Genomic DNA, 26,975 nt, shown 5'->3' with positions numbered 1-26,975 from the left:
CTGCAAAACCACAGGTCAAGGCTTTCTTTGTGAAGGGTTGGCACTCCAAAGTCCCATGTTGTTCAAGGGCCATTCCAGAGAGCTTCTAATTTTCTCATGTGCAGAAATCTTTAGCTGAAAAATGAAGATAACTAAGAAGTTATTAGCAACTAACAGCACTGTTCCATTTTTTGGCTAATTTGAGCTAGGCGTTTAGATATGGATGGAATAAAGATTTCTAGGAAGCAAACAGTGAAGAGAAGAACTTTAGCCATGTTAGCAGACAGACTTGCTGATGAGAGCAGCCTGTTCAGTATGAGTAGGTTTAGCATGTTATAAGTTAGTTCCTCAAAGATGTCAAAGTGCACTAGACCTCTGAGAGGTTCTGGGCTGGACCTTTGTGCAATAATGAGAGTAGATGTTGCCCGTGGTATGTTGTCAACATTTATTTTGGATGTTGGAGTTTCTATGGTTGTTAGTTTCACTTAAGTTTTATAGGTCCTGCAGAGTTACCTAACTTCTAGACTCTAGATCAGTGAGAGAATGAAGCCCTGCAGAAAATGATTTGTGTGACTGTTTTCATAATTCTAAAGTTGTGTACTCAGCTAGTGCCAGCCCAGATGTAAAGGAGATGATTGGTTCCATGCAGTTAGAACCCTTAGTTTGAGCAGAGCTGCTCTGGTTGAAACTCATTAGTCTTTAGCCATCAGTCCTTTTAACTAAAGTTAAAAGTCCTTTTAACTGAAGTCCATATTAACTAAAGTTCCAAGAAGTTACTTTTCAAACAAAACTCTTCAAAACTTGATTTCAGTGATGAATTACAAACCTCCACTTCAATGAACTACATCCTTTTTTAATGAGCTCAAAGTAGAGTCCACTCATTCTATTTTACATATTCAGTATTCCATTGTTCTCCTTAAAAAGGTATTATTTATGATATTACATGAAGTGGATTTTCACTACAAAATCATAGATCCCAGATACATATTTTCTTTACTTTTTGTAAAAACCTTTTTGCAAAGTTGCACTTTTGTCAATATACTAAAAATCACTGAATGTCAATATACTAAAACCCACTGAATTGAATAAAATGATGGATTTTATGTTGAGTGAATCATATGTTTAAAAAAATGGACTGTAAAGCACTTTATATTGGCTTTTGACTTTTGTGGACTTTTGTGGAAACGCATTGGCTACTGTGTATCTGGGAGCAAATCCAGAATTAGGTTTTGAGGATAATCTTGGTTCCCCTAAAGGTCAGGCTCCTCTTTGCATGAACCAGGAGGTGACTTTCCTTATGGGGAAGCTTAACAGGTTAAGGTTTTAACTTTGAGTAGCATGTTCAATAACATGATAGTGCTGATAAGAGAGATAGCTGCTATTTATTCAGAATTTATGTGCCAGCGTGACTGTAAGCTGTACCACTGCTTTGTCTCCTCTCTGCCCTGTGAGTGTAAGCTCTGGAGGACTTTGGTATTTGTGAATGACTGTATACAGCACATGGTCTGTATCTGGCAGATAGTAGGCACTCAATATTTGTTCAATAACTGACTTAATGAAAGCTGCTTGAGCAGCAGCATCACACATGCATTATCTTGTTTGCTTTTGTAAGAATCTTAAGAGTAGTTACTGTATTTACCTCGTTTACAGATGAGGAAAGTGACTTTAGAAAAATAAAAGTCTTTGCTTCTCAAATTGGGACATGAATATCTCTTGGGGTATGCAAAGCCACAGAATTAAAATGATATCTGTAAGTGTCCTGTTTTCTTCTTTTCTTTTCTTTTTTTTTCCTCCATTTAAAAAATTGAAATAGGTGGGGTTAATCTATTTTCAGTAAAACTTAGGGGTTAGCAGTGAAACAGTATCTGAATGCTACAGGTTAAAGACACATGATCTGCGTCACTGTTTTAGTTTTCCTCTTTTCTAGCATTGTGTGCTCTCAGTCATGTCCGACTCTGCGACCCCGTGGACTGTGGCCCGCCAGGCTCCTCCGTCCACGGGGATTCTCCAGGCAAGAATACTGGAGTGGGTAGCCATTCCCTTCTCCAGGGGATCTTCCCAACCCAGGGATGGAACCCAGGTCTCCTGCATTGTGGGCAGATTCTTTACCAGCTGAGCTACCATGGAAGCCCTTTCTAGGATTCAGTTCAGTCAGTTCAGTCGCTCAGTCATGTCCGACTCTTTGCGACCCCATGAACCACAGCACGACAGGCTTCCCTGTCCATCACCAACTCCCGGAGTTTACTCAAACTCATGTCCATCGAGTCGGTGATGCCATCCAGCCATCTCATCCTCTGTCGTCCCCTTCTCCTCCTGCCCCCTATCCCTCCCAGCATCAGGGTCTTTTCCAGTGAGTCAACTCTTCACATCAGGTGGCCAAAGTATTGGAGTTTCAGCTTCAGCATCAGTCCTTCCAGTGAATATTTAGGACTGATTTCCTTTAGGATGGACTGGTTGGATCTCCTTGCTGTCCAAGGGACTCTCAAGAGTCTTCTCCAACACCACAGTTCAAAAGCATCAATTCTTCGTGCTCAGCTTTCTTCACAGTCCAAATCTCACATCCATACGTGACCACTGGAAAAACCATAGCCTTGACTAGGCAGACCTTTGTTGGTAAAGTAATGTATCTGCTTTTTAATATGCTGTCTAGGTTGGTCATAACTTGCCTTCCAAGGAGTAAGTGTCTTTTAATTTCATGGCTGCAGTCACCATCTGCAGTGATTTTGGAGCCCAAAAAAAGTCTGACACTGTTTCCACTGTTTCCCCATCTATTTGCCATGAAGTGAGGGGACCAGATACCATGATCTTAGTTTTCTGAATGTTGAGCTTTAAGCCAACTTTTTCATTCTCCTCTTTCACTTTCATCAAGAGGCTTTTTAGTTCCTCTTCACTTTCTGCTATAAGGGTGGTGTCATCTGCATATCTGAGGTTATTGTTATTTCTCCTGGCAATCTTGATTCCAGCTTGTGCTTCTTCCAGCCCAGCATTTCTCATGATGTACTATGCATATAGGTTAAATAAGCAGGGTGATAATATACATCCTTGACATACTCCTTTTCCTGTTTGGAACTAGTCTGTTGTTCCATGTCCAGTTCTAACTGTTGCTTCCTGACCTGCATATAGGTTTCTTAAGAGGCAGGCTCACATTGAATCATTGAAAGGTTACACAATAACCAGGCCATGCTGGTTTAGTCCTTTTCAAAGTCATCTTCACTGAGTTGTCGTTTATGTATGTTCTTGGCTTTTACGGAAGGTCATTGGAAAAAGAAAAAGCATTTGAAATCTGTTTACTATCTGTTGTGATTTAAGTGTCTATTTTTTTTTCTAGATTTAATACCAGCTTTTATTTTACTCTTTAATTGGTATGCTTCCTCCTTTCTGAGTATGAAATCCTTGTCATTGAATGTTTCTTTTTTTGCCCACGCCCCTAGAAAGTTCAGATCCACATCTGATGGTTAAGGCTAGTATCAATCACTGTTAACCATTTCAAAAGGAAATTTGTTTCCCCTTGTCCTTGATTAAAATTAATTTTTATTGTGTATTTATTTTTGAAGTTTTAAGAGCCATCACAGATATTTATTAGATAAAGTAAAAGTTTAAAAAATTGTTAGAAAGATTTATTTTTGTATTCATCCCTGGGGGGATAGAATAAACTGTCAACAATTATTTGAGTTATTGGAAACTTCCCAGCTTAATATACACATTATTATAAAATACACTAAATTTTTACTGGAGTGCCAGCCTGTATACTGAGAAGATACATTTAAGGTTGGAAACTTTGTTAGAATGTGTGTTTCTTTTCAGTTTAGTTTTATAATGCAAGGAACTTTGTTTCACTTATTCCTATATTGAAAGGGAAGATTTCAGATACACGAATAGCTTTAATCTTGTCCCATTTTGAAAAAAGTACTTTAAAGACAGAAAATAGTCGCAGTCCCTTCTTTTGTGATCTGTTTATACAGTAAGGTTAAAATTTTACTGTGATTTTCCAGACAACTTTCTATTCAGTAATTCACATTTGATTTTTAGATTGTCGTGTGGCGATATACAGATATATTAACCATGTTTTAATATTGAACTCACACATGTGCAAAAGTCTCAGAAAGAATGCTAAAATAACCACCACTATAATGACCATTATTGTATCCACCAGTGTTTATGTGGGTATATTTCCTAAAACTGTACAAATGTTAGATTTTTAATCGTTGGCAATATGACATTACAAAGAAATTGCTTTTCTTCTGTTATTGTTCAGCTCGGTCATCTTCATTCATATATGCTTAATCCTTACTAGTCATTTGTGTTATTTCATTTTGTTCTTTTTTTTTTTTCATTTCCCTTGGTGTATCAGTGTCTTTATTACTGGTTTCTAAGAATTTATTTATGACTAAGGATGTCATGCAGTACAAATAAAATACCATATTTTATTGCCATCTGTCTATTATGTTTTGTAATTTGTATTTATATTAAAATATCATCATGTGTTTAAAAAAAAAAGTTTGCTTTATAACTCCTAGGTTCATGGCAGATTTGTAGTTATTTAGAAAAACTCAGACAACTGGGTGTGAATTAACAGTGACTCTTTCGACAGTCCTCAGAGAATGGTCATAAAATTTACTTTTTTTGTGACAGTTTCTGGGAAAACCAGTTAGTCCAGCTTTTCAGGTTATTTTACATGATATATTGTAGAATACAAAATTAATTAGTAAAAAATTCTTTCTTCAGAGCTTTCAGGCTAGTTTAAAAGAGGAAAAATAATAAAATATAAATAAGATCAACAGAAGAGCAATGCTGCACACTCTTGAAAGATCTCGTTCTGTTCCACTGGGCAATAAACTGTCATTGTCAGACAGTGGAATTTTTTAGCCAGTAGATTAATTTTTTATTGCATCACAAACATAATAAATTAGTCTTATCATTGTAGCCCAGTAGTTTTACATGTTTCATGCTTCATTCCAGTCTGTGTGGATTAAGGATTTTATAGTTTTTTTCCTTTTATAGTTTTGAATAGTTTAAGCTAGTCTCTGCCTCCTCCAATCATTCTTCGTAACAGACTCTTACAGGCTCTGCTGTGCTTGTTCATACAAATAGTTGCTCTGTATTTCTTTGTCTGCTGATCCCATCTTTGTTCTAATACCAGCAGAGTATATTATTCTTTATTAAAGTACAGAAACATTAAAAACCAAGCAAGGTATTGTTTCGTGGTAGATACTGCTTAGAACAAATTAGTGGCAGGAAGAGTTCTTTGTAAGCCATTATGTGTTAAGTGTCTTTTGGACTGAATACTGACTGGTACAGGTTGGTTGGCTTCACTTAGGGTCTTAGAATGCTCTTGATGTCATAAAGCAGAGGGATCCAAATCTTCTGCACATCACAGAATTACCAGGAGAGTTTTAAAAATACACATTCCTGGGCCTCACGCTCTTTGGAGATTGAATCCTAAGTGGTTATTTTGCAGCCTGTTGGCCAAGTTTCCACACCTCTAAATCATTTTTTTTTTTTTTAAACCATAAAGATAAGAAAATGAAATGCCTGAGAAGTGGTATTGTTAGAGTTTTTAAGATGAATATGCCTCTTAAAGGTAAGCACGTATGTTGGAAGAAAAGTGAATGAGAGAAAGAAATGACCAGCATGCCCAGTGTGTACAGAAGAGCAGTGTGCGTGGGCTGGGGTAGGGTGGGGGAGAGGAGACACATTGAATAGGGCACCCAAATAATTACCTGTAATAATGATCAGACTAACTTCTGCTGTTCTGTAAGTGGAGGTCACAAACTCAATACCTGTAGGGTTCAGACATGTGTCACAAATGTGAAATGAGGCCTTTTGCAAAACGACAACCCTTGACACCTCTAGTGGCCGCCATTACTAATCAGTCTTGGCCTGTTTTGGCCAAATCAGTCCATTTCTAGATCTTTGAGTTTTTAAGAGAAGCTAGAATTCTCGATTTTATGTGGATTTTATTTGTAGCTCTTAGCTTCATTGACTCAAGAGACTAAGAACTGGAGCAGAACACATCTGTGGGTGAGACCTGGTCTCTCTGCCGCCAACTTGCAGTCTTTGTTTTAGAGCAGTGGTGCCCAAGTGTGGTCCCTGGACCAGCATTGGCATCACCTGGATCTTAATGGGAATGCAAATTCCCAGGCCCGACCTCAGACCTCCTGAATCATCATTTCTAGGAGTGAGACCCAGGAATCTGTGTTTTAATAAGCCCCCTGGGTAACTCTGATGCATGCTCAAGTTTGAGAAACACTGTTTCGGAGTCTGGAAGTTGATCCAATTTTTATTTGGAGATCGTTAATAAAAGTTCATTGACATCCTGTAGATGATTTATCAAGTACATTTCTATACTAAAAATATCTAATGTACTATATATTGTTTTAGGATATATTTGACCCTTTCTATTTTTTGCCCAAATCAGAATGATGTTGTTTAGTCACTAAGTCATGTCTAACTCTTTGCGACCGTGTGGATTATAGCCCACCAGACTCCTCTGTCCGTGGTATTTCCCAGGCAAGAATACTGGAGTGGGTTGCTATTTCCTTCTCCAGGTCATCTTCCTGACCTGGGGATTAGACTCATGTTTCCTGCATTGCAGACGTATTCTTTACCGCTGAGCCACCAGGGAAGCCCAAATGAGTCAAATCACATTTTGTTCTTTTTCTTCACCCCCCAACCCCCTACAGCATGTTACTGTACTTCATGTGAATTTAATAGAAATTCTGTGCCACACTTTCATTTCTTACATCTTACATTTTTTTTTTTACTGGTTGATTAAAAGTCTGTAAGTATGCTGCTTGCTTTTCTGAAACTTCAATTTTAAGTTTCTTTTTAAAAAGTAAATGTGTTACAAAATTAAAGAGAGAGAATATTTTATTACATTTTCCTAAATTGAGCTTTGTTTGTGGGAATTAAAGCTTTCTAATTACCTTTTTTTAAATATATATAAAAAAGGGAAGGTTAACCTTTGTGGTTTTATGTAAGCCTGGACCCCTAACAGTTGAGGAGGTAATTTATATTTTAATAGCCAAGTACGCCATTATTCTCCTCCATTCTCAGAATGTAGAAATGATTGCTTTCCTGGTTATTGACCTGAAAGCCCTCCTTCCTCTTGTTTCACCAACCATAAATATATATTTGTTAGCTTAGAAGTTGCTAGTATCTTGTTAATCAAATTTTATATAGAGAATTTTTTGACATTTTAAAGAACACAACATTTTTTATTGTGAAACTTTACATAAGTCTTACATAATAAAGTGTTTAAAATGTACTTCAGCGTATTTAAAATGCTGAGATTGGGAAGTTGGGAATAATCAAAGTAATAGATATTGAATTAATAAGTAATTAATTACATTTATATATAATATTTATTAATTAAAACACTTATATCCACAGGGTAAACCAGACTTGAATACAACATTGCCAATTAGACAAACAGCATCTATTTTCAAGCAACCAGTAACCAAAGTCACAAATCATCCTAGTAATAAAGTGAAATCCGATCCACAACGAATGAATGAACAGCCACGTCAGGTAAGGATCTAGTTGGTTCTCCAATTTTATTTTTCAGAAAATTCTGGTATCTTTACCAGTCATAGTTCAAATTAACTGGTTAAAATGGAATATATTTGGAAAGAAAATTGTTTTATATCCTAGGCTATTACTGGAATGCTGGAGATTAGCTCTAAGACAATATTTAGATAAAATGTTTTAAGAAAAAATTAAGTTAATTAAAAAAAATAAAAAATTAATTTCATGGACTACCTTTTTATGCTTTTGTGTGAAGGTACATCAGACTTGGTTCTGCTCGTCTTAGCTTATTTTTTAAAGATTATCTTTCCAGGGAGAATATTTCCGAAGGGGAAGAAGCATGCAGTTTGTGTTGCTAAGTTTAAAAATATTTTCTATTATTCGAAAACGACTTTTTGTTCTGATTTCTTATTACACGAAAGCAGTCCCTCCCCTTTGGAAAAACAGAAGTAAATAAACGTTGTCAATAGGGTATATTGTCCTGTGACTTCCATTTTTGTATAAATGGCATTTATTTTTCTCTTTCTTTATTGCCTCGAGCTGTATTCCACCAGAATCTTTTCTCAGAAAATAAGTATTATCTGAAAGGCCTCCCTGCCGCTTAATAATGCCACACTGCCCGGGGAGGGAGACTTGGCAAAACGCTTGAACTCTCCAAGTAATCTTGCGCACTCACTCCCTAATTGTGGTAAAAAAAGTTCAGGTACTTGGTGAAATTTTAGTAGCTATTGGGGTGAGGGAGTGGAGGGAGAAACCTCGGTGCATTTTTCTCTCCTTTCTCTGCCTCCTCCCACTTAAGGATTAGAAACACTGATTTACCTATGACCATTATCTTTGACTCTCGTATTCCCCCTTTTGGATGTCTCACTCCACCTTTTCATTTGAATTTTGTTTTTCACTAGTCCCTCAAGTGTCTCATCTGCAGACTTCATAAAGGACTGGGCCAAAACTTTCAGACAGTTGCTCTAGAAGAAGCTACCTAAAGAAATGCAGTTCCCACATCCTCTGTAGTGTTTTTTCCTCTTCAGGTGAGCCAGGAAAACAGAAGATATTTGGAGCCACATTGGATCAGCATCTTGCTATAGATGTCTCAAGATTTGAAGTTCTAGACTTGCTTTACTGTTGGTCCCCAAGAGATTCAACAGGGGCCATGTAAGTGTATCACATCCAATATAAAAGATGCGTACCTGCATGTGCCTTTAGGTTCTTGTCACCACTCAGGTTTCCTTTGGGCCATTCAGCTTTCTGTACCAGGCTTTTCCCTTCTGTTTCACTACTGCACCCAGTGCCAGACCCCCAGCCACCGGCAGCGGTAGTATATTCAGCTCCAACAGGGAGGGAGCTCGGCCATTCTGAACTTTGCCTACCTTGACAAAGCCATTCCCTGATTGTGTTCTTTCTTAGATACTGTCTATAAAGTCTTGAACATCTTGTCCTTGGCTTTTTGGTGATTTTAAAATTGTTTCTTTGTAAAGGTTTTTTTTTGTTAATTGAAAATTCTGCAAGTATGTAATTGGGCAAGACAGTTTGCTTCAGAAAGCCACAAAGATAAAGAAAGTGGAATAACGCGTAATGTTAGTTCCATATCGAAAATTTGAGTTGTCTCATTGAGAACAGATAGTGTTTAGTAAATTTTATCCCCCTTTGCCTTGGTCAAATCATTCTCAATAGTCTCTGAACAAATATTTTGGTTAAAGACAAACCAACTAGCAAGTTATGGTCATTTTAACAAGAATTTGTTTTCTGCACCTAAGTTCAGTCACAGATTTTAAAAACTGTACTTACTATATTCACTGGGTGTTTATCTGGTTATAGAGGTATTGGCAACCTAGATGTTTACAGTTTTTAAGTAACCAGATTAGTTGCTTCTTACTCTTTGGTACATTGAGGAGTTTTTAAGTTTTCCTTCTTTAATTAAGGTTTATGAGATTATTCTCAAGTGAAAAGATCTGTCAAAAAATCAAATCCCCCCCTAACCCCCATACACAAAACACTTATATCAATTTTAACCCAGATCTTTTGAGGGTTTTATCTTCATTTTAGCACTTTCCTAGACAGAAAGTGTTAAAAATTATTTAGGAGGTTACTTCTGCAAATACTTGGACTGTTTTTCACATTATCCTCTTGTCATTTGACAGTTTTTGCTGGATGTTTTTGATTATACTGTGAGACATTAGTTGTCTCTCCCCCTTCATCTTGAACATAAGAACTGAGGTCATATTTGACTACTGTCCCCCTAGTAGGATTTCAAAATATAAGACTGTGCCTTGAGTAAAAGCAGGAAAATGGTAAAGACAACTTTGGTATTAATGTTTTCAAAACCATGATCTTGTTATCCTGACTGTTCCAGGTTAGATTTAGGTTTTTTGGTAAAGGAAGATGCTGATTTTACTTATATTTTGACATTAATATGGCAAATGACTGCTAGTGAGCTATTATTGTTGAGGAGATAGGCAAAAAAAAAAAAAATACATACGCAAAAATTCTTCCAGTTTTGCTACCTTTTGCATAACTTCATTGAACTAGATTAGTAATAGGAATTGCCGGATATTTCATTTGGAGGAGTTATTCTGATCAGAGAGTAAATAAATTAGCCGATGAGGTGTCTGTTTTTTGAGGTTCCTGTAGATATACGTGTTTTTTATCTTAACTGTAAATATTTATCTATTTGGCTGTGCCAGGTCTTAGTTGTGGTATGAGGGATGTAGTTCCCTGACCAGGAATCAAACCTGCGCCCGTTGCGTTGGGAGCACAGAGTTAGCCTCTGGACCACTGGGTAGTCCCTACCTTAACTGTGCCACATTCTTTTAGGATATGTAAGCCAGTGGTTTTGTCATTCCTTTTGGAGTCTTGAATTTTGAGACCTAGAATTAGGATTTGATTTTTGGATCTTTTATCTTGAATCGGTTTGAAATGTTTAGTCTACATGTGAAGCAATCATAGAAATTAATAATGCCTGTTTTTTATAAGAAAACTCCTATGCCTGAGTCTTATCTATATGGCAGTCGCTATTTTGAATTCTTTAAAATATATGAATTTCTAATATATTAACTCCTTGAAAATGCCTTAATTTTAAAAGTGCAACAAAAGTACACTTTTAATACAAGAAAAGTGCATTGAACAGAACTCAGCAGTGATTTCTGCCTATAATTAAAATTATAAGGTAAAGATGATTTTTGTAAAGCCTGGTTATGATAGCGTAAGTAGCTAGCCAGTTTTATATACACTATAAACATATCTAGCACATGCCTGTCTTTTTATTAGATTAAAAAGAAATCTGGAGTGGGGGTGGAGGGAACTCTCCCAACTATAAGACTGTTATTCCAAATAATAAGATCATTGAACTATCCTTATCTGGCCAGATATTAAATCACATCCTAAATTCTTTTTAATCCAATTGAATTGTGATTTTGCTGTTAAGGGTGTCTTTCCTAGCATCCTCCTTTCAGTATGTGAAGATCTCACACGTCTGTTTCTTTCTTATTTCTTTAATGCTGTCATCTTTGACACTTTCTGGTCTCTTGCTTTTTCTCTTTTTTTTAATCTACCAATCAAAGAAAGTTCACCTTTGAGCTTCATCTTTTACTTCTTCCTTTTAATTAAACTTGCTGGGCTTTAGGTGTTTCTGATAGTCTTTGAATATAAATTACATTTCTTACACAATATTAATTTTTTTTTACCCAAAAGTAAATATTTAAATCACGGAAGAAGTGGGCTTAAATCTCCCATCTGATCCTAGATGTTTTTCTTTTTATTTTGTTAACTAATTCTATGTTCAAAGGATATGAAACTTTCCTTTCCTCCCTTCCAGAAATGTCTTTTTTTTTTTAAATGTTTTTTTTTCCAGCTTTGTTGAGGTATAGTTGATATGTAACGTCATGTAAGTTTAAGGTGTACAATGTGATGATTTGATGTATGTATACATTACAAAGTGATAACCACAAAAGAAGTTAGTTAATACATCTATCTCCTGATACAATTACCATTTTTTTGTTGTGGTCATGATAGTGAGAACATTTGAGATCCCTCTCAGCAACTCCCAGGCATACAGTACAGTGTTGTTAGCCGTAGTCACCAGACTGTACGTTAGATCCCCAAGATTTGCTCATCTTCTGACTGGAAGTTTGTACCCTCTGACCAGCACCCCCTCTTCAGCCCCTGGCAACCACCATCCTACTCTGGACTTCTGTGAGTTTGCATTTTTGAGATTCCACATTTAAGTGAGATTATGCAGTTTGTGCTTTCCCTTTTTGCCTTATTTCACTTGGCATTCGATCTCAAGGTTCATCTACATCATCACAAATGGCAAGATTTCCTTCTTTTCATGGATGATAATATTTCAGTGTGTGTATATATATATATACACATCATTCATTTGTCCATTGATGGACAGTTTGTTTCCATATCTTGGTTACTGTGAACAAAGTTGCAGTGAATATGGGGGCGGGGTGCAGTACGTCTTTGAGATATTGATTTCATTTCCTTTGGATGTATACCTAGAAGTGGGATTGCTGGATCGTATGGTAGCTCAGGTTTTGATTTCTTGAGGAATCTTCATAATGTTTTCCATCACGGCTGCACCAGTGTACGTTCTCACCGGCAGTGCGTGAGGGTTGCCTTTTCTCTTCATCCTTGCCAGCACTTAGAGCTCATCTTTTTGATAGTAATCAAAAAGGACTGTTTTTAAATGTTAGAAGAAACTTTGTAGATGAAAGATAAATTTTAAAACCATGCCTTTTAAAAGACATTCTATGTGAAAATTCATAAGATACTTTAGTATTCATTTATTATGACCCTGAAAATTTCTTCAGTCTTACCAAAGAGAAGTTCAGTGCCATGCTGAATGTCTGCTCCTCCTTCATGGTCTTTTTTTTTTTTTTTTTTCTTTTTTCCTCTCTGAAAATGTACAGTATGTGTGTGATTTTAAAAAAATTCACTGACATGTGTTTGTAGGCCTTTTTGAATTCACTGGGCACTTCGTAGGCGATAGAGGGAAATGTTTATCCTTTGCATGGAAAATGTTCTTGTCATCTTTTCCCTCTCTTCTGCTGAATCCCTTAACTTTTCATTCTCTCTTTGTATAAGTTGTGTATTAGCCATCTTAGAATTTTCATATTTCTACTTTTGTATTTTCTCTCTTATTAACGATTGTTGTTTTACTTTCCAGGATGTTTTCTTGATTTTAACTTTTTATCATTTTTTTTTGTTTTTTTATTTGGGTGATGTTATTTTTAATTTCCAGCAGCAGTTTTGTACATAAAGTTTTGCTGTTTTTATTTTATAGCTACAACCTCCACTCTTACCTCTCTCAATCTATTAATTATAAGGATATTTTTTGTTTGGTATCTGTTTTTTCTCTGTTCCCTGCATTGACTATTCTCTTGTTGTTAGTTTCAGTTTCTTTCTTTCTTGTTGACTGTTATGGCTACTGCTTCAGTGAATATTCGAGTATGTGCTTTTGATTTGGGGTTTATACCAGAGTAGAAGTTTCAGGTCATGAGTTTGCATACGTTCAGCTTTATTAAATGCCACCATCTAGTTTTCCAGAGTGGTCACACAGAGCTACCCTTCTACCAGCACTGTGCAGTTGCTTCAAATTCTTGTTAACACTTGATGTGATCAGTCTTTAAATTTTGGACATTCTGATATTTGTTTAGGGATACTTTTAGTTTTAACTTGCGTTTCCTTGATATTTAATGATATTGTGCACTCTTTGTACGTCTGTTGGCTGTATAGATATCCTTTCTTTTGAAGCGTCTACTCAATTGTTGTGTTAATGGTGTTTTTCTTTTCTTCAGTGACTTGTGGGAGTTCTTTGCATTTTCTGAGATCAGTACTTTGTCAGATCTGTCACATATTTTCTTCCAGTTTGCGGCTTAACCTTTTCCACTTCCCTAATAGTGTTTTTTGGTAAGTGTAAGTTCATAATTTTAAGAGAGTTGGGAGGTGGGACAGAGACTGGGTGAGTGTGGCAGTGGCGGCTTCTAAGATGCTGGTGACATTCTGATTCGTGATCTGTGTGGCAGTTACATGAGTGTGTTTACTTTGTGAAACTTAAGTAAACTGTAAACTTTTTTTCTTTTTTTTACACTTTTCTATATGTAATACTTCAAGTTATAACAAGTTAGAATATACTTTGTCAGTCTTCTCCTTTTATTTCTGTGACATGTTTAAGAAATTTTTGCTTACTTAAGGTTATCAACATATCCCTCATACCATTTTCTGAAAGCTTTGTTTTACTTTTCCATTTGGGTCTTTAATCCATCTGGAATTGACTTCTGTATATGATGCGAGGTGGACTGACTTTTTTCCCAAGTGGATATCCAGTTGACCTAGCACCATTTTCTGAAAGACCATTCTTTTCCCATTGCCTTGTGTTGTCACCTCTGTCCTGTATGGAATGTGTGAGTGAACGTCTTGTGAAAGTCTGTTTCTGGTCCATCTGTTTCTTTGGCCTTTTTGTACATGTGACTTGGTTTCTACACTCTGTACTGTTTCATTGGTCTGTTAGTTTTCTTGAACTTGATATCTGGTAGTGCAAGTTTTCTAGCTTTGTTAGTTTTCATTTGAGATTATCTTGTTAGTCTTGGCTATTGTCATTTCCATGTACATTTTAGACTCAGCTTGCTTAGTCTTCTTTAAAACCTGCCAGGATATAAATCTATAGACCATTTGGGGGATGAATTAGCATTTTTGCAATATTAAGTCTTATGATTCAGTTCAGTTCAGTTCAGTCGCTCAGTCGTGTCTGACTCTTTGTGACCCCATGAGTTGCAGCACGCCAGGCCTCCCTGTCCATCACCAACTCCTGGAGTTTACTCAAACCCACGTGCATCGAGTTGGTGATGCCATCCAGCCATCTCATCCTCTGTCGTGCCCTTCTCCTCCTGCCCCCAATCCCTCCCAGGATCAGGGTCTTTTCCATTGAGTCAACTCTTCACATGGGGTGGCCAAAGTACTAGATTTTCAGCTTCAGCATCAGTCCTTCCAATGAACACCCAGGACTGATCTCCCTTAGGATGGACTGGTTGGATCTCCTTGCAGTCCAAGGGACTCTCAAGAGTCTTCTCCAACACCATAGTTCAAAAGCATCAATTTTTCGGCCCTCAGCTTTCTTCACAGTCCAACTGTCACATCCATACATGACTACTGGAAAAACCATAGCCTTGACCAGATGGACCTTTGTTGGCAAAGTAATGTCTCTGCTTTTTAATCTGCTATCTAGGTTGGTTGTAACTTTCCTTCCAAGGAGTAAGCATCTTTTAATTTCATATATATATATATAAAATTAACTAACCTCATATGTCCCACCATTAACATTTTATAGTTTTCACTCTAGAGATCTGTTATGTCTTTTATTTGTTGATAGTTGTTGTTTTTTGATGCTATTCTGATTACATTAAAATTTTTTTCTAGTTGTCTGCTGTTAATATGTAGAAATAAGCTGAATTTTATATACTGTGTGTTCAGTTATCTTCCTAAATTAACTTATTAAATAATCAGTGAGTCTCTCCAACCTTATTCATGAACAAGCAAACATATCATCTGCAAACAAGAGTTTTATTTCTTCCTTGCCAATCCTTAAACCTTTGATTTTTTTTCCTTGTCTCTTTTCACTGGCTTGAAATGCCAGTATAATCTTGAATAAAAGTGATAGCAGATATCCTCATTGGTTATATACTAGGGAATATTTTGAATGATTCTCCATTAAATATGATGCTTGTTATAGGTTTTTTTTTTTTGTGGTAAATATCCTCAAATTAAGGAAATTCACTTTAGTTTACTAAGAATATTTTTCATGAGTGTGTATTGAATTTTATCAAATTATTTTCTCTACCTAGCTAAGTGATAAAATGTCCTTTATTCTGATAGCATAGTGAATTACAGTGATTGGTTGATGTGAGAAATGGCAGTGCTTGATTTTTTGATTGGAGAACATACCTTGAATTCCTGGATTAATAAGCTCAGTGTAGTCATGATGTATTATCACTGTTTAGATTTACTGTTATTTTGTTTAGGATTTTTTGCATTTATATTCACAAGAGAGATTGACTTGCATTTTTCCTTTCTCATAATTTGCTTCTCAAGCTTTAGTATCATGGTTTTGCTGGCTTTGTAGAATAAGCTGGGAGGTGACCTCTCTCAATATTCTCTGGAGGAGCTTGTGAAGGTTGCTGCTGTTCTTTAAATGTTTGGAAGACTTAATTGTGAAGTCATCTCAGCCTAATTTGTCGTTCTTTTTAAATGGGGAGGCTTGAAATTGCAGATTCAGTGTATTCAGTCAGTACATGGATAAATATTCATGGTTTCTCTTATAACAATTTTGAGAAAGTGTTTCTCTAGGAATTTGTGCATTCCATAATTTTCAAATTAATGGTATACGTTCACCATTATTAAAAATATTCAAATAGTTATATTTTCTAGTAACATTTTTCATTTTTGTAGTATCTGTTGTGATATCTTCTTTTCTCTGATGTTGGTAGTATCTAGATGAAAGGTGGAATGAACTATTGGGGAGAGCCTTCTTAACACGTTTTGAACTCAGTCTATATACATGCCTATTTCCCCATGGAAAGCCAAATTAACTTATTAAGATGATATTTATTTTATAGACGCTAGTTAGTTACACAATGGGTTAAGCTATGTCTTATTTCTCACTTATTGCCTTAAAGTAGTTTCCTAGTAATGCTGAGACTTCTGTTTTCTCATTCTATATTTGCTTGCTGTTTCTTTACTCTTCATTGTCATTGTCAGTTTTTTGAGTCCCTTTATCTTTAGAGATTTTTTTTTTTTTGCATAAAACATGCAATTGATTTTTTTTCTATCTGATCCGATAGTCTTTTCTTCTTTTATAGCTGAGTTGATCATTACATTTATTTATTTTATAGATATGTTTGGTCTTGATTCTGTCGTTCTATTTATGTACTGTTTTTAATATTTTATTGTCATTTTCTGGTATCAGTATTTTTGTTGTCAGGTCTAAGCTTTCCATTTAAATTCATACTTCTGATAGTTTTGAGGATTTGTAACCTGATTTTAGTTCTAGTGGTTTGTCAGTGTCATGCTTTAAATAATATGTATATACTTTTATTTCTTGATTTATTGATATTTAAAAGGAAATAGAATCTATTAATGCCCCACTATAAAAATGAGGAATTCATTTATACTATTGAAATTAGTTTCAGGAAAGCTCTTCTGAAAGGCATCTTTTCTGATAAACAACTAATGATGCCTCCTTATCTGTCAGAGACCAAAGTTCTTGCTGTTGAATGGGGTTTTGAAATCATTGATTCATTTATTCAACAGCATATATTGTTGCTTCTCTTATGATGCTAGTGGGTGAGTGCTCAGTTGCTCAGCTGTGTCTGACTCTCTGCAACCCCATGGACTGGAGCCCACCAGACTCCTCTGTCCATAGACTTTTCCAGGCAAGATTACTGGAGCAGGCTGCCATTTCCTCCTCCAGGGGATAAGGATCAAACCTGTGTCTCTTGCATCTCCAGCATTGGCAGGCAGATACAAACATATAATTCAGTCATGCATCCTGTCCTTATAAAACTTCTAATCTAAGAAGGAAGACAAACACTGACGAGATCATCTTAGCTGTGTGGAAATGTGACACAGAAGAAGTAAAGGAGCATAGCTATGTCCTCATATGGACTCTTATGTATTAATAAGATTATTGCTACAACTTTTCCTGCGGGAGTGGCACATGAAAAGCTTAGGGGCCTTATGAAAAGCTTAGGGGCCTATTCTGAGTCCATGGTCATCTTAGGATAATAATCCCTTTCCAGGTATATTACCTGCCCACTTTGTGTAAGTTGTGTTCATGACAAAGTTTAGACCAGCAGCTGCAGCAGACAGCTACACCTCCATCCTCCTCAACTCCAGATTTTGCCTTTTGCTTCCTCCTTCCATCTTCTCTAGCCCAAATTGTTATCTTTTGCCTTAGCAAGAGATCTCACTATCGTTTCCTCAGCCACATGAATCAAGCTTTTCCTTGATTTATGTAATAATTTTCTTGTCATTATCTAGCCTTTTCTTCCTAGGCCACTCCCCCAAAATAAGAGGGTAGCTCATGTTTGTCTTTTGATGTTTGTAAGCCATGGTATTTAAGTTAAGCTGTTTTTGCTGACCCAGACTAGATGACTCGGCTATCATATGGGGTTGGTTTGAAATACAGCGGTTTATAAACTGGACAGCAAATTCCTTCTGGGCAGGAAGCATCATTCTTCTGTGCAGCTCTAACCCCGTGTCTTGCATATTTAGCTTCTCATGAGTCACTGAATGTAAAGTGAACACTTTTGGGGTTTTGCTTTAGTCCGCAAATACATGACAAGATCCTTTGTTCTTTGATCAGATTTAGCAAGAGCCTTAGAAAAGTGAATAAGATATTCATTGAAATTATGAAATCCTAACATGAGAAAATACTCCGGGCAATTCAATAAAATGCTTATGTTTTCAAAGAACTTCCTCACTTTTTATCAGCGTTTATCTTCTGAAGTATATAAGGCAGTTATTAGTATTTCTATTTTACTAGTGAAAATACATTCCAAGGGGATTAAGTGACTTCCTAAGACAGCACTCCACTTAACGGTTGAGTCGGGACTGAAGCATTAAACTTTCAAGCCAGGGTTTTTCCTGTTACCCTGCTGCTGCTGTTTGGATTTTCCAGGCAAGAGTACTAGAGTGGGTTGCCATTCCCTTCTCCAGGATATCTTCCCGACCCAGCGATCATACCTGCGTCTCCTGTGGATTCTTTCCCATTGAGCCACCTGGGAAGCCCATTCTTAACCGTAAATTCATCCCCCAAAATTTGAGTGTCTTGCATCATGCTCTTGACAGAGATGAAGACTGTGCAAGTTAAAATTTGTGTAATGATTAGATTCTAAAGGTAACTTTTGTTTCCTCTACTTTACGAAGTATTAACACTTCTGTCTTCAAATACTTTAAAAGGTATATTACATCTTACACATGTTAACTATCTTCTTTCAGTAGAAAAAAATGCTTACAGTACCATTTCTTTGACAGTTACTGTCAGGGGTACTAATTTGTTGCTTAAACAGTGATAGAAGATATAGAAACATACAGAAAACCATCATAAAAGGCAAACTTTCATAAGTTTTCTGACAGCAGGTGATGGCAACAGGAAAGTAAGGCAGAAGAGGGTTGAATCAGGAATTGGATTTGTTAATTAGAAGGTTACTGTGACCTTGGGCAGGTCAGTTAACATAATATTAGGAGTAGAACCCAGGTTAGAAGGAAGGAAGGAATGAGAGATGAGGAAATAAAGTTTCTGCCTTAGTGGAAGGAAGAAGACGGGTGGTTTGGAGGAGATGTAATAAAATAAGGGCTTCCTAGGGGACTCCGTGGTAAAGAATCCACCTACCAATGTAGGAGACGTGGGATCTATCCCTGGGTCGGGAAGATCCCCTGGAAAAGGAAATGGCAACCCCCTCCAGTATTCTTGCCTGGAAAATCCCATGGACAGAGGAGCCTGGTGGGCTGCAGTCCATGGGGTCGCAAAAAGAGTTGAACAGGACTTAGTGACCAGGCAACAACAATAAGTTAAATGAGGACACTTTCTTGGTTAGCCATGTTCCAGTGTATCTGCCACGTCAGGGGGAGATGCCGAGCAGAGGAAGGAGTAGACTGGAGCGTGTGAGAGAATGGGCATGTATATGGGCTGGGTCAGAAGGAGGCAGGAGAGGGTAGGACCAGGCGTCGAGTGTAGAGAAGCCCTCAGAGAGACAGCAGGATCCCAGAGACAAGAGGGAAGTGACGGAAGGGTGAAGCAGTCCAGGGGTGATCTCCAGGGCAGAGCAGATGACAGGAGAGAAGGAAGGATGAAGCGGTCCAGGGGTGATCTCCGGGGCAGAGCAGATAACTGAAGATGCTCAGGGCCTCGAGAGGCAGGTGTGGAATCAGTTAGTACAGACTTCTTGGCCTCAGAGCTAATATTCAGCTTGTGGTGTTGAAAAAGAAGAATAAGAAATAGAGGTTTGGCTCTTTAGCAATTTTAGATGAATTCAGTTTCATTATTGAAATCTCTGTGTGTTTCTATATAGTTCAGTTTAATTTTTCCTGATGGAGATTATAATTTCAAAAGGGAACAGTCATGTTTTAAGGCGAGACACGAAACGTCTGTGAAGATCTGAGTTTTAAGGTTTCATCTCGCTCAGTTTGGCAGGGTGCAGTTTCCTTGGAGTTTTAATCTGGAATTGTCCAGGCCCCACAGATAGCTACGTACTAAGAATTTATGGAAGTTAAAATGGTAAAGGTCAACTCGTGGTTCTGTTCTGTTGTTGTACCTATACTTGAGCATCTAAAGTCATTCTGAATAGAGCTGTGTTCTCAGTCATCAGCAACATCTTTGCACACACACGTGATCTCTGATCCTATGGTTATAACAGGGAACTCCCTCAAATCTGTACACACAGATGCTTTTCACCTTACAGGTTGGGATATAAAATGTCATGTTTTGGTCATTTGGAACTCCACATCTTCCAGTAGAAATGATAATTATAAATGGTTCCAGCGTCCCAGACCAGCCCATAAAAGACCATTAAGTCTGAAGTGAAAGTGAAAGTGTTAGTTGCTCAGCCGGTCCAGCTCTTTGCGACCCTAGGCTCCTCTGTCCATAGCATTTTCCACTCAAGAACAGTGGAGTGGATAGCCATTCCCTTCTCTAGGGGATCTTCCCAACCCAGGGATCAAACCTGCATTTCCTAAGTCTGTCTGAATTATTAAAAATAACTACTGCTTATAGCCATCTTTTTATCAGGAAGCGTGTTCAATTTCAGCTCTTTCTGTAAGAAGTGTTTCTCCCACTTCTGCTTTATCTTGCTGACCCCCTGGCTGGCTGGCAGGGACAGAAGGGCTGTCGGCCCCAGGCCACTTAGTGCAGCTGTGATAAGGCCCAGGAGTCAGAGCTGGGGCAGAGGCTCCGGAAGTGGAGGCGGGAGCTGGCGGGGCGGTTTGTGTGCCGAGGGCGGGGTCTCCTTTCTGTTCCAGCTGTGAGATCTGGGGCCCTGCCGCTGCAAACCTTCTGTCCTCCCGTTCCCTTTCTCTTTTCCTGGACCCCTGGTTCTCAGCCAGACCTGATTTTATGCTCCCTATCCCAACCACAGATACCCTGGGGAAATTGGCCGCGTCCAGAGACATTTTTTGTTGTCACAGCTGGGGCGGTGCTACTGGTGTCTGGTGGGTGTAGACCACAGATGTCGCTAAACATCGAGAACCCAGAATTATCCAACCCCAAATGTCAGCATCGCCAAGGTTGAGAAACTCCACTCTAGGCCATTGCTGCTGGTTTGAGGTTTTGTTTTCCCACTTTTTGCTTCACTGCAGAACAGAAACGTAGTTTGTTTCCAGGTTTCCTCTGACCTTCTGTTCTTGAAACAAGTTCAGAGCCCTTTTGAGTTTTTCTATTTTTCTAAGGGCTCTGCTCTCATCACACATGGAAATAGATGGGGTAAAAATAACGAGGAGATTACAGTTTCAGGAAAAACTTCCGTGTTATCCACTGGCCTTTAAATAGAACAAAATTCCCATCCGTCTTTAGATCCCGTCCTTCCCCATTGTGGTCTCATCACCCGCCGGGTTTCCCCTCTTCCCGCGTACAGCTGGGCTGCTGAGTCACTGGCAGGCAGCCTCTCTCGGGCAGTCCAGAGGAGCCACAGTGGGGAGGAGAAATCCCGGGAGTGCTTTGACGAGAAGGGAGGGAAAGGTTCCTTTGTTATTGCATAGATCCGGCCAGAGCCACTTTCCGACTTTCTGTTGTCCTGCTGCTCTTAAGGAAGTCACAGGATGAGCTTCCACCCCAGCACTTCCCTAAGTACCCTCCGCAGCACAGGGGTCTCCAGGCCCTGCTGGTCTCGCCTCCTTCCTACCCTGCTCGGCACTCTCCACCGCTTCTGGCTTCACGGGCTTGTGACCCAAGTACCCACTTCCTAGGGCCCCGAGCCTGCTCAGGTGCAGTCATCGGGAAAGGAGCGTCAGAGTTTCTGAACAAGATCCTCCTGGTTCCATTTTGTTCAGAGCCCTGCAGCCTGTGTAGCTGCTCCTACTTACAGAGTTCTCCCAGCTAGACTTGGGCCTGAGAAGGGGCAGACTGGCTTGCATGAGAAAAGGGAAGGGGAGGGTTTTAAGATACTTAGAGTAGTAGAAAGCACCCCCGCCGAAAATCTGGGCAGGACGAGCAGCTCTGAACAAACGCCATGTCTCAGTCTTCACTTGTGAATATGTGCCTTTCAGAACCGACTCTCTGTGCCGTTTATATGTATTAATTTTAAAGCATAGCAGGTGCTGTGATGTGATCAGCAGGGTACTAGATGCCATGGGCAAAGACTAAGTAGTAAACTGCTGTTTGTTCTCTAATGGTTATCGTGTTGATAAAACCTCCTCACATAGTTTTGGATTTGAATCAGGGTTAGTCTGACTCTGAAGGCCAATCCCAGTTCACTCAGCTACTCAGAAGTTCAGTCTTCCTACCCTCCAAGCTGACTCTCAGGTTGAGGTCATGAGTATACATGGCAAGTCAGTTTCTTAACACTACACAGTGCTTTTCAGATGAAATCTGATGGTGGATGAAAACATGTATTTGATCTAGATGCTTGTCCATGTGTTTATGAGAAATCAGAATTAGCATAAAAGGAACCTAAAACAATATTATAGAAAAAACTCAAAAGCCTTCCATTCTACATGCTTCATGAGGCACTCCATCTCTCCTGTTTCATGAAACGTCTGCTGACACTCCATTGTTAGTGTGACTTCTCAGAAAGTGCTTTCTTGGAGTAGAGATCTCGCTCTTGAATTTCTATCCACCAAAAAAAATACAACCCCCAAAAATGGGGTGTTCAAATGTCATTGATATTCGCAGTTAATTCCAAGAGAGCTAATTCATAGAGAATGTATTTTATACCGATTCTTTAGTTTTCATCATGTGAGCTACTCCCACGTCTCTTTTGAGATTGTTGTAAAAGTCTGTGCCAGCTTTAGCCTAAATACATCACACAGGTGGGCTTCTTAATTCTACGTGAGGAAGGGCGTGGCATCGGCACGGATCACCTCCAATGCAGTTTACACAGTATCACACTGTAGGTAAATGGATTAAAAGCAGCTTGATAGTTTTCTTGGCAATTACTGATCTTTCATTCGCGTTTGATTTCATGACTAGAAGGGTCTCTGGCTTGTTAGACACAGAGCCATGCACGTAAACGCTCTTCTAGAGCTTTCACTTGTTGAGATCAGGACTGTCTAATCACTGACCTGGGTTTTAATTCCAGCTGCACCCCTGACGAGTCGTGCGCCTTTGCTGAGTTACTGCGAGGGGGTATTGATAATGTCTTCTTCAAAACGCTGTAGGAAAGACTAACCGAATTACTGTATGTGATGCCCTGAGCACAGTGCCAGGCTGGAGGGAAGGGCTCGATGGGTAAGCAGGAGTCGTCCTCCCCGCCTCCTCCTCCTCTTATTCCGCCAGGAGAAGACGCCCGGGCACAAACAGATCTTTGGGTGAGCGCTGTCTCTGTTTACCCCTGAACAGTTTGGTATGCTCTTAAATATGCTTTGACACACATCCTCCTGCAATGGAAACTAGAAAAGCGAGTATCTTCCTCCAGTCCTCTGCGAGAAGAGGATAGCGCGATATGTGTTTTAATCGTCTAGCAGAATCGGGAACAACTCGGAGATCTCGGTGACTGGGGTACACAGCCCCGCGTGTGCACTGCTGCGCTGTCAGCCCAGACCGCACCCGCCTTTCTCAGACCGAGATCCCCCGCCTCCCTCAGAGTTACCTGAGACACTTGTAAAAGAAAATAAAACCAGCTCTCTCACCCCAGACCTACTGAACGGAATCTTTAGGGCTGAGGTCTCAGAACATGCCTATACAATAAGCCACCCTGGTTATTCTTATGTATAAAGAACATCTAGAAATACTGACCCACACTCTGTCTCATCTCCTTGCCTTTGCTTACGCTGTTTCCTTGGCTTGGAGACGTCTTTCCTCTTCTACAGAATCCTTAACACATTTTTTGAGAGCTGCCTCTTCCTGAAAGCCTTTCCAGATTCTCCCAAATTGAAGTGAATATTGTATCTTCATTATTGCAGTTAACACAGTCTCCCTTCTAGAGTTTTACTAGAAAACAGTTTCACCAAATGGTAAGCAGCCAGTGGGCAGTGATTGCCGACTATGCATCCCTGGTGCCCAGCAAAATGCTTTGTGTCTAATGGGCTCTAAAAGGGCATCTGTTGAATTTGGATCGATTCTCTACTTACTTTTTCCCAGTAAACCATTCTGTTCTGACATCCTCCCAAGAGCACAGATTCCTTCAGAGTATGTATTATTAAGGTCAGGGTGGTAGAGGATGGTCTTAATAAACACGATCAGCCTTAGTTCCCAGACCATCAGAATAGGGGTGTGTGTGTGTGTGTGTGTGTGTGTGTGTGTGTGCGCGCGCGTGCGCGTGTGTGTGCGTGTATTGTGACGAGTTGTTTGAGATCCCTGTATCTTCCTCATTGTCATCTTGGTTATCATTTGTAAGGCATGCTGGACAAATCCGCCAAAGTCCCAGTTAAATCTGCAGCCATTAAAAATAATGGTATAGTTGTATTCTGGGTTGGTTGTCCTTTCAGGAAACAGACTTGATCATTTCACTAAAGCAGCAGCTTTCACCGTCCACTGTCATGCTTGTCCCCTGGGACCCTTAGGTCAAGTACATACAGCAGTTGTTGCCAGCGATGTCACAGAAGTACTTCCTACAGTCATATGAGGAGTGACGGTGTGGAGATGAACTCCACTTTCTAGTAAGATGGTTTCTTCAAAGCTGCATGGTCCCTGTCAGTGACATTTTAGGCACTTTCCTGGTTCTGTGTGACTGTTAATCCTATCCTAGGCTTCTCCATCGGCTGGGTTGCTGGGTAGGGCGTTGCCCAGACCATCGGCAGGAGAAAGTACGTGTGGGAGCTCTCCAGTTCTCTTCTCTACTGCAGGGTGATGTCAGAGGAGGGTCTGATCAGTGGGGAGTGGGGAGGGATGTACTAACTCAGAGTGAGAGCCCATTAAAGAGTTTTTCCACATCTTACATCACTGATCCCTAAATTATCTTGATTATTTGACCTCACACCAGGCAGCAAGGTGAAGCTGAGAAAATCATTGGATGTGGCCAGTGAAATCAGATTTTCATCGGCTCGGTTAGGATTTATGAAAGTCACAGCGTTCATGAAAGTATGGTGACAAGACAGCTGTCCTGGACAGAGGACTCCTTTCAAATGTAGCGAGCCTCGTCTTCTCCCTATTTCTGTCTCAATTTCTAATGTTAATGCAGTAGGAAGAACTCCAGATGACCACAGTCACCTAGTAATCCCACAGAATACATAAGCAAGGAGATCTGAAATCCTAATGTCAGGCAGAGGAAGACCCCTCCCTTCCCCTGAACCCTTCCAATACATTCAGGGCTCTAAAGTGACCAGAGACAGTGAGAGAAGGTCCCTGCACTTGGTGAGAGGAGCTGACTGACCTTTAGAGTAAATGTAATGGAAATCCATGGAATGGGGCTAGGGTAATAAAGTTGAAATGGGTCTGGGAGAAAGGAGATAGTGCAAATTAATTGATATTTGAGCAGTTTGCTTGGGAAAAAGAAAAGAAATTGGTAATTATATCAGCTGGATAAAGTTTGTGTTTATGGGGGGGGATTACAGTTCCAGCACCCCCAAGGAATCCCCTTGTGCTGACCCCTTGCAGTGGGATCTTCCCTCCAGCCCTGACTCCTGGCAACCACCCTTACAGTTTTCTTCTTTTTCATACACATCATTCATACAGTATGTAAAAGACTGGCTTCCTTCGCTTGGCATAATGCCTGCTTGATGTAAGTTTTCCACATACTTTAAAGTGCGGAGAACCCCTTCTTTCCAGAACAAAGCGAATAGGAACCTGAGAAGATGGGTGTGGAGAATCTGAGTTAGGGACACAGACATGCAGCGCCCCTGGGTGAGCGCGCTAGCGCCGAACGCCTGGCGGATGGGATGGGGAGGCGGGCAGGGGCGACCTTGACTGGTTAAATGTTTTCTTTTCTCAAACTAACCTCGCTTCCTGCTCTGACCTTTCCCACTTCCCAGGGAGTTGGGGGTGGCAGAAAGACACACACACACATATATACAACTTACACACCCATAAATACATGTGCCTCCATTTTCATGGCCTGAGTGCTTGCTTCATTTACAGAGAGGTCATCAACCTGTCAGATTCAACTTCAGATTTTGTTGAGGGCTATCTGGTGCTGTGTGATGATACCAGGACGTGTAATCTAGAGCTGTACACTTGTTTCTCAAGCTAAGATTTATTTTGCAAAATATTTCATCCTAAATTTGTGTTTTCCTTCAAAATAATAGAAATTTAAACATTAGAAATTATAGAAGGTAAAAAATTTAACTTTTGGTATCTAGAATTGGGATTTTTAGATATGATTTATTAGTAATCATCTCTGTAGTTTTTCATAGTGTTTTTGGTAGTGTTGATTTATTTTACAAACTAAGTTATATGTAATTTTTAAATTATAATTTATATAATTATAAAATTTATATAATATAAAACACTAATCTCATATTCACTGACTCCTCTGTACACTTTTTCATTAGGAATTAACTGCATTTTAATTTTTGTTGTTTTTTTTTTCCCCCTATAGTTGTGATATTCAAAGCATAGATGATTGTTATTTCCCCAGAAAAGCAGGCAGACTTTCTTAGGACATTTATCATATTCATTAACTGTTACTTAGAAGAACTAACTACTTCTTCCTCGTGATGGTTAATGTATTCATGACCTCATACGTGTTGACCACATATTCTGCTGTTGATGTAATTTATATGGAGGTATGTGGAGATGTTAGCATATACTAAAAGCCTAAAAGGACAGTAAAGAAGTTACTCTTGGTGCTAGCACTGTGGTTATTATATAATCTAAGGTATTATTGTTCTGCCATAAGTAGAATTATTTTACTGTATCTTCTCATTTGTCCGGAAAGATGTTATTTGATGCTTTTCATGTATCCAGAAGTTAGAACATAAGCTTGGAAGCCCTCAGAGTGCTCAAAAATCTGTTAAAAGTAAACCTAATAAAGCTTATGGCTGCTGTGTGACAGGTGTTTGTGTATATCGCTTTATTTAATCTCCACAATCATCCTACGTAGCAGTCGCTCTTGCCACGCCCACAGAGGACGTTGAACGTCTGAGGTCACAGAACTTGTCCAAGGTCGTACGTCTGTAGCTGGGGTTTCAACTTGGGTGCATGTGTCCCTCAAGACCCTGATTCTGAGCCCGTTTATTCCCACATCAGTCAGTCACACAAATTTTTTTTCAATATTCACTATATGACAGGCCCCCGGGTATCCAGGATTAAAGACAAATTTATCAAATTCTAAGGAATTCCTTTATCTGTTTTTTGGACTGCAGTAAATATGAAACAGTAGAAA

The 26,975-nt window shown here is 39.0% G+C and overlaps 1 protein-coding gene across 1 annotated transcript in view; it reads left to right on the top strand.

The window, feature by feature from the left end:
* MBD2 (methyl-CpG binding domain protein 2) overlaps positions 1 to 26,975 on the top strand; it is a 65,123-nt gene that overhangs the window by 27,728 nt on the left and 10,420 nt on the right. Inside the window, exon 3 of the mRNA XM_043443759.1 lies at positions 7,372 to 7,509. Within this exon, the coding sequence (XP_043299694.1) occupies positions 7,372 to 7,509 (138 nt within the window). The remainder of the gene's footprint in view (positions 1 to 7,371; positions 7,510 to 26,975) is intronic.

Source organism: Cervus canadensis, chromosome 23 (assembly GCF_019320065.1).
Source record: "Cervus canadensis isolate Bull #8, Minnesota chromosome 23, ASM1932006v1, whole genome shotgun sequence".
In the NCBI taxonomy this organism is placed as follows: Eukaryota; Metazoa; Chordata; class Mammalia; order Artiodactyla; family Cervidae; genus Cervus; species Cervus canadensis.
This window is presented reverse-complemented; position numbering and strand designations above follow the sequence as displayed.